The sequence below is a fragment of the Tenrec ecaudatus genome, chromosome 13 (assembly GCF_050624435.1).
Source record: "Tenrec ecaudatus isolate mTenEca1 chromosome 13, mTenEca1.hap1, whole genome shotgun sequence".
NCBI classification, from domain to species: domain Eukaryota; kingdom Metazoa; phylum Chordata; class Mammalia; order Afrosoricida; family Tenrecidae; genus Tenrec; species Tenrec ecaudatus.
In genome coordinates, this window is record NC_134542.1 from 6,500,001 (window position 1) to 6,508,386 (window position 8,386).

The 8,386-nt window shown below is 58.3% G+C and overlaps 1 protein-coding gene across 1 annotated transcript in view; it reads right to left on the minus strand.

Moving 5' to 3' along the window:
* INPP5D (inositol polyphosphate-5-phosphatase D) overlaps positions 1-7,922 on the minus strand; it is a 43,156-nt gene extending 35,234 nt beyond the window's left edge. Inside the window, exons 1-4 of the mRNA XM_075529340.1 lie at positions 7,566-7,922; positions 4,552-4,632; positions 4,353-4,424; positions 2,340-2,463 (exon numbers count right to left, since the gene is read on the minus strand). Of these exons, the coding sequence (XP_075385455.1) occupies positions 2,340-2,463; positions 4,353-4,424; positions 4,552-4,605 (250 nt within the window). The 5' untranslated portion in view covers positions 4,606-4,632; positions 7,566-7,922. The remainder of the gene's footprint in view (positions 1-2,339; positions 2,464-4,352; positions 4,425-4,551; positions 4,633-7,565) is intronic.
* Positions 7,923-8,386: the final 464 nt, after the last annotated feature.

The window sequence follows — 8,386 nt, forward strand, 5'->3', positions numbered from 1 at the left end:
GCGGCTGGTGGCTCTGAACTGCTGACCTTGAGGTTAGCAGCCCACCGATTAACCACTACGCCACCAGGGCTCTAAACACATAGGACCTGCACCCAAGGTGCAACACTGGTCTCTCCCATCCAGAGGAAATGAGGAGCAGAGAAAACCCAAAGGCAGGTGGAAACGAGTTCGGTGGATGCATGGAGCCTGCAAACAGTGGTCTCTGTGATGCTGAGACCAGCGGCACTAGATGGTGCCCCGCGCTACGATGCCCAGCTGCTCGGAAAAGGATCGCGTTCGAAGGTCCTGGGCAGAGTGAGAGGAAATGTGGAGCTGAACTCAGAATCTTCCAAGAGACCAGGCTGAGCGGTTGGCTAGAGACCGATGGGACCCTCCACCCCCCCCACCCCCCCAAGGCCAGGGCCCTTCATCAGGTTTGGAACTAAACTCTCATGTTAGACCAACGACCGGGTAAGATGAAAAAGGCCACATTCACCCGAAGACAAAGTGCTGAGAGTCAGGCATGCAGGAGGGACAGACAGGAAGCACGGGGAGGCAGTGGGACAAGGGACAGTCCATGGAGGGATGCCGACAGAGGAGCTGAGTCAGAATGGCTGGGAAGTACTGACTGTCAAACCAGCTTTGTAAACCTTCACCTGATTCACAATGAGCTTAAACAAGGACAAATAATCATAAGCCAAACGCTCCTAGAAGATTTTTACCAAGATGGCGAGGCAACCATGTCAAACTCTTAGGAGAGTCTTGCTCCCCGTCTGTCTGGTCCCCTCCCGATGATGTTTCTGTGGTGAAGCTCTCCTGTTACACTCAGACTCACACGTTTCCAACATACACACGCATGTGTGCTCGTGTTTATTTGCCGTGAGCCCGTCCTGACTCCTGGTGACCCCGTGTCTGAAGGGACCTGGGCCCCTTAGGGTTTCCAGAGGTTGTGCTTTTGAAAGCAAATGACCAGGCCTCTCTTCCAAGGTGCTTTTGGGTGGACCGCACCTGCCGGCCTCAATGAGCGGCTGAGCCTGTTCACCATTTGCTCTGGCCACGCCGCCACGCCAAGTGGAGGGTAGGTTACACGGGATGTCCAACTCAGTCACTAGAACATCTTTCAGCACCTGATCCTGCAGGGGCAGGACCTTGCCAGGCAGTGTGTAGCAGGACTTCCACTGGGGGAGGAGGGACACACACACACACACACACACACACACACACACACACCCCTCCCAGGGCAGAGTGTGCCAAGTGTGAGAATCCACATCCCCAGGGCCCCTGAGGCAGACAGGCCTCAGGAAGGAGTGGATGGGAGAGGGCATAGGGCTGGGCAGGAGAGGCATAGGAAGGAGCCAGGGGGATGGGGTCCCAGGAGTGGACCCAGCTTCTCTGGGGGCTGGGTAAGCATGCCAGGAAGGATTTGTATTGTGGGCTGAATTGTGTCCCTTCCAAAACAGGGGTTGGAATCCTGGTCCTGACTCCAGGGAACGCAATCCTATTTGAGAGCGGGGTTTTCTCTGTGAAAATGAGGTCCTGCCACTCACTGGTGGGATCCAACTGGTTCCCGCACTGTTTCGGCAGAACCCACACCTAGTTCTTCCTTGCGTTCCGGGGACCGGTTGTAATTTGGCCCAACCGCCCAGTGTGGAAGTCACAAATTCAAATTCACTTCCTTACTCTGTGAGCGCGTGTCTGTGTATAACAGAGTCATCTAGGGGCCTGTACTCATGCTCACGCCGACCACGGGCGTGAAAAACGAGGTGGACCCATGCTCCTAATAAAAGTGAGGGAGCCAGGACCCATCCCAAGACCATGTGCAGCGTCTTAAAGTGCAATTGCTATTTTGGGGGATCAGGTGTTTTTAACATATTTTTTTCATTGCTATTTTAAAACTTCTTTCTAACGTAATCTAGTTCTCTTTTGTTGTTCCGATTTAAGTGATAACTACCATTTGGTGTATCTTTTTTCTAATGCTTGCAATGGTCCTTAGGACAGAGAACCACTGCTAAAATGAGTGAATCCCATCCCTGCTGTGAGGGCAGGTGGGTCCTAAGCATCATCATTCTGATAAAAAGCAGAGCAGGCACCAGACAGCTCGGGAGACAGGACAAGGGTCCCCTGGGAACCAAGGACCTCCATGACCTTCCCCTGGGCCAACAGAGAGGAGAGGGCCCTCCCTGAGAGCTGGCGCCTGGAGTCGGCCTTGCAGCCTCCTGGCCTGGGAGAGAGTGGTGCCAGCTTTGGGCACTGCCCCTCTGTGGGCGGAAAAAGACACCTTGCTTCTGGCCTTGACTGGTGTCCAGGGAGGGCACGCTCAGAGCAAGATGGCCACCTGCGGGAGGAGGGAGCGGTCTTACTTTTCTTGTGGCTGTAGAACTTGTCATCGGAACCATCCTTGGACTTCTTAATGATCAGTTTCCCAGACTCCACGTCTACCTTGAGCTGCACTTTCTGAGGAATCCCCAAAGACTCGGACTTCACCTGCAGGGAGGAGCCACGGTGTCGGGCTGGTTTCTGACAGAGTTTTGGCCGGAGCCCTGTGTCCGTCCTCCATGCTGGGCGGTCCTGGGTGGTTGTGCCCCTGGAGTCTGGGCAGGGAGCCCTGGGATGCTATTTCCCAGCGTCCCCTGGGTGAGGGCCACACGTCCACATACCCATGACATCTCTGCAAGCCATACAGGCAGCAGGAGCCTGGCTTGTCCGTGGCGTGCCCCGTGGCTTTGGTGGAGGAAAGATGAAATGATGGGAGGATGCTCACCCACCGACCCGCTGGGCAACACTCATGTCTCTGATGTGCTGGCTGCTCCCGAGTGATGCTAACCGGAGACCTGACGGCCTCGGCTGGCTCCCGGGACACGCTGACTCAGGATAATTAGATGACTACAGAAGGAGTGCAGGTGAGCAGACAGGCTTGGAAAACGGGAATGTGCCTTAAGAGGGAATGATTGGGAGCCCGAGGAGACTCTGGGGGACAAGGGGCTGGCATCTCGTGTGTGTGTGTGTGTGTGTGTGTGTGTACAGGGACCAGGGCGGGCCTGTGAGACCGTGTGTGTGTGTGTGTGTGTGTGTGTACAGGGACCAGGGCGGGCCTGTGAGACCCTGTGTGTGTGTGTGTGTGTGTGTGTGTGTGTGTACAGGGACCAGGGCGGGCCTGTGAGACCCTGTGTGTGTGTACAGGGACCAGGGCGGGCCTGTGAGACCCTGTGTGTGTGTGTGTGTGTGCATACAGGGACCAAGGCGGGCCTGTGAGACTGTGTGTGTGTGTGTATGTGTGTACAGGGACCAAGGTGGACCTGTGAGACCCTATGTGTGTGTGCGTGTATGTGTGTACAGGGACCAGGATGGGCCTGTGAGACCGTGTGTGTGTGTGTGTGCATACAGGGACCAAGGCGGGCCTGTGAGACTGTGTGTGTGTGTGTGTGTGCATACAGGGACCAAGGCGGGCCTGTGAGACCCTATGTGTGTGTGCGTGTGTGTGTGTGTACAGGGACCAGGATGGGCCTGTGAGACCGTGTGTGTGTGTGTGTGTGTGTGTATACAGGGACCAGGGCGGGCCTGTGAGACCCTATGTGTGTGTGTGTGATGTGTGTACAGGGACCAAGGGGGGGGCCTGTGAGACCGTGTGTGTGTGTGTGTATGTACAGGGACCAAGGCAGGCCTGTGAGACCATGTGTGTGTGTGTGTGTGTGTGTGTGTGTGTGTACAGGGACCAGGGTGGGCCTGTGAGACCGTGTGTGTGTGTGTGTGTACAGGGACCAGGATGGGCCTGTGAGACCGTGTGTGTGTGTGTGTGTGTGTGTGTGTGTATACAGGGACCAGGGCGGGCCTGTGAGACCCTATGTGTGTGTGTGTGATGTGTGTACAGGGACCAAGGGGGGGGCCTGTGAGACCGTGTGTGTGTGTGTGTGTGTGTGTGTACAGGGACCAAGGCAGGCCTGTGAGACCCTGTGTGTGTGTGCGTGTGTGTGTGTGTACAGGGACCAAGGCAGGCCTGTGAGACCCTGTGTGTGTGTGTACAGGGACCAGGGTGGGCCTGTGAGACCGTGTGTGTGTGTGTGTGTGTGTGTGTGTGTGTGTGTGTACAGGGACCAGGGTGGGCCTGTGAGACCCTGTAAGCACGTTCCTCGCACACAGTGACCCTCGTCTTGAGAAGAACAAAGTGACCAGGGATTGGGTCTTTCATGGACTCAGCGGGGACCTCCGTCCCAACACCAAGTCATGTTCACCACGAGGCGTTTATGACCACTGAGCTCAGCCGCCTAGTTCCCGGCCCTTTTCATAGCCAGAAATTCTCCTTCCCCTGGGGCCAGACATCAGGTCCCCCCACCCCACCCCCACAACCGTGGGGCACAGCCCAGGGCTCCACTGACCTCGAAGGTGACGGGAGGGATGAGGGAGCGTCGGTGGGGCGTCTCTGTGCCCTCATGCAGCAGGGCCTTGACCTGTGGGCACAAGCACACAGGGACCAAGGGTCAAAGGGCAGCTCAGGGCCCGCACACCTGGGCGTTCTCTGAGCGAGCAGGGACCCAAAGGAGACGCCCAGAGACACTGCCAGAGCCCCGTGGGTACCTTGTCTTCAATGGAAGACAACAGGCTAGTCAGCTGGCTGAGCTTGGCCACCATGTTGATGGGGTTGGCCTCACCGGGCACCTGGAGGAAGGAGGAGAGGACAGTGAGGGGCAGTAGCTCAATCTCCCAACAGCCACTGCTCCCAACACCCCCCTGGTGCAGACACGGAAGCCAAGGAAGTCAACAATTGTCTCAAATGGCCATGGCCCCAGCCCATCTCTAGTTCTTCCTCCGAATGTGCTGTCCCCCGCTGATTTCCCCAAGCGCTAGCCCCACCCTTGATCATGACCTTTCCTCTCGCCTCTCTCTACCGCCCGCGCCTTCCATGTGTACGTCTAGAATGTCGTCGCCGCAGGTTTCCCAACCGACCCACCGCTCACTTGGCAGGAGAAAGCAAACACGAGGCAGTGCTCCCCGCAATTAAGAACGTTTGCTTTCTAGTCCAGCACCAGGGTCACACGTCGGTGCCCGCCCTTGCAGCCCGCCTGGATGGCTCCAGTGGAGGGGGTACCCTTCTCCCTGAGGGGGCGGGTTATCGTCCACTTTGGGAAGTGTTCTAAATCGCTTCCCACTGCTCAAAACTCATGCTCCAGGTCCCGCGCCAGTCAGACTGAGAACGTCCACCACGGGGTAGACAGCACGGTCCCGGTAAAGAGCCTCGTCTTCCTCCCTCGGAGCGGCTGGTGGTTTTGAACTGCTGACCTTGGGGTGGCCTCTGTGCCACCAGGGGTCCCGCGGCAGGGATGACAGTTCAGTCCCTTCCCCTGAGTGCTTCGGCTGCGCGAGACCCCGTCCATCATCCCCACGAGCCCCAGTCGCTATGCGGCCCCGAGCACGGGTTCTACCCGGAAAGGGCATCGGTCTGAGTGCCAAGAAAACCCTCTCTGCCACTCTGGCTCAACTGGCCCCCCAGTCACCCTTGGGACACCACCCTGCTTTACCGCCTATCGGTCACCGTCCAGGGCTCCCTAGGGTCTTCACGGCTGTGACCTTCCGGAAGCAGATGAACACCCCCCACGCCTCACCCCGGGGCTCTAGGTGACAGTGCCTTCTTCGTTTCTTTGTTCTCTGCTTGGACAGAGCTCCATGAGAAGTGGGCCAGCCTCCCGAGCTGTTTGGTGCCTAGGTCAGTGCCTGGCCAGCGAGGGCTGTTGGCACACTTGTTCAAGAAATCCGTGGGGCCCAGGAGCCGAAGTGACCAGTCCAGAGTCATCTGGCTAATAAGTGGCAGTGCTGGGCTTGAACTCCAAGCCTCCATCATTCATTCCCAGAACAAACTTCCACCAAGCACTCATTCTGCAGCGGATGTGCTCCAAGAGGTTGGAGAGGACACCACTCCTTCCTCCCAGAAGTAGGGCAAGAGCATCGGACAGACGTACAACTCCATTTGGCCACCAAGGACAAGGCTATGAAGGTGACCACCCACCAGGTGATGCACCTTTACCTCATCCTTTGTCTCAGAGATCAGCCAGCCCCGACTAGCTGATCCGACTTCAAGCTTTCTACCCTGTGGTGCACCAGCCCCACTGTCATGTCTGTGTCCACCCTGCTGGCTCCATCACCATTGTCGGCATCATCACCGTTGCCATGGCCACCGCTATCACCTCTATTGCCTGTCACCATCACCACTGCCCCCCACCTTCCTCATCACCCACCGCCACCGTCACCATCATCACAGGGCACAACTTCCATCACCACCTTCCCCGTCACCCCATCTTCTCCCCACCACCTTCCCCGTCTTCACCCCATCTTCTCCCCACCACCTTCCCCGTCACCCCATGTTCTCCCCACCACCTTCCCCGTCACCCCAGCACAGCTTGGTTAGCCTCTCTGGGCGTGTGTGCGCACTCTCCGGGGAGAGAGCTGGGGCGTATCCTCGTCCCAGACCAATGGCTCCACTCAGCAACCTCCTTCCTACTGTGAAGGTGTGGAAGGGCACCTTGCAAGGACCCGGTTTCCCTACAGCCTACAGCCGCGCCAGCCTCCGACTTCAGTGAGCAGCCTGTTCTGCTTATCTGAGGGGCGGGGAACAATTTCCCTCCCCTTGGGTGGTGCTGTGGGGCTTGGCTCTGGGCTGCTGACCTCAAGTTCAGCAGTGCAGCCCACCAGCCGCTCTGCAGAGGAAGATCGACGGTCACGGTGGCTAGGAGTTGGAGGGGACCCAATGGCAGTGGGCTTGGGTCAGGAGGTAAGGTTGACATTCTTCTGGCGTGTCTCTGCCACCCCAAGTTCCTCCTCTGGGACTGGCCTCCCCTGCTTTCAACACGGCGTCATCCTGACTTCTTGGCAGGAATCATTTTGCTTTGTTTCGACTGAACCTGCTGCCCCTTCCACCTGGAGCCTTGGCGCTCCACAGGCTGCCTTGGGGCACCTGGAATCTTCTCGAAAGTCCTGGGGCCCTGCTGCCCCAAGAAGTGTGGGGCCCCCACCTTCACCTTGCTCCTCCTGGGACAAGACCCACACCCACCCTCACTGCCCCTCTGAAACTTCCCAGGAGTGCAAAGTCTTGTCTTGCTTTTGCAGGTGGTTTCAAACAGCCGAACTTGCTGCTAACCGCAGCCCCCTGGCAGCCACTGCACCTCCAGGTTCCTAGTCCCTGGGGCAAGAGGTGGGTCCCAAAGAACAGAGCCTGAGGGAGCGGGTTCCTTTACTTTCAGAAGCTGGTGAGATGCAGGGGAATCCACAGGGGCTGGTGGGGGCATTTCCTTCCTTCTTCCACCCAAGTCCACGGCCGCCCTGGAGGGCAGAGGGCAGCTGCCCCTGAGGGTTTCCCAGGCTGCCGCATCTTCCAACCATGGACCTCGGAGTTGGTAGCTGGATGCTTGAGCCGTGACCCCCCCAGTGCTCCTTGCTGATGGTGGGGCCCAGCGAGAGAAGTGTCCTCCCAGGGAGCTTGGGGCTCAGTGGCTTTTCCCCCCAACCCCCCCATGTGTCACTGTCTAGTGGGGCACTGGCTGTGCCAGGCAGTGGCTGCCCGATTTGGGGCATCCCCACCCCCAACCCAGGGCCCTTACCTGAGCGCGTGGGCGAAGGCCAGGAGAAAGCTGCTGGTCGAACAGCCTCTGCAGAGTCTCCAGGGAAGGGAGGGTCCGAACGACCTCGCTAGGGGTGGGGGCAAAGGGAAGGACGAGGGTTAGCGGGTCCCTGTGGATGCTCCCGAGACAGCGAGGGGTCCAGGTGGAGATGAGGTAGCGCCTGGTCAGGTCCACGCAGCTGTCCTTCCCTCGGGAACAAGCCCGGGCAAACCCCAGGTCTCCCAGTGCCCTGCTGCCTCCAAGTATCCCCCCCAGGACCTTTGGGAAAATCCGAATCTCAGGCCCTGAAGCTGCTCCCTCTCCTCCCAGAGGGAGCACAAACTTCCGGTGGGTGCTTCTCGGAACCACGCCTCCCCCTCCATTAAAAATGCAAATGTCCCGGCCTCCTCCCACCAGATTAGATGGGTCTGGAGCCTGCATTTTAAAATGGGAGCCTCCTGCTGGTGGATGATGGGTGGGCAGCTAACCGACCGGCCCCATCTGAGCGAGAGAGTCAGCAGGGTGGGTCTTTGGCCCCTGTGGGCTGGGGATGATGGCTCCAATTCCTCCAGAGCTGGGGAGACAGAGCTCTGGTGGTGCTGTGGTTAAGCAATCGGCGGTCAAGGTGATTAAGGTTAAAGCCGTCAAGGTTGGGGGTTGAGGCTACACAGTGGCGCCTCCCAGGAGAGAAAGTCTTGGTGACCCACCAGTCTAGAGACTGTCACTAGGCGCCAAGGAGCCCACCCTGAAGCCCAGCAACCAGATGGGCAGCAGAAGGAAACACTGCCCGGTCCTGTGCCAGGCTCACAATGGTCCTCATG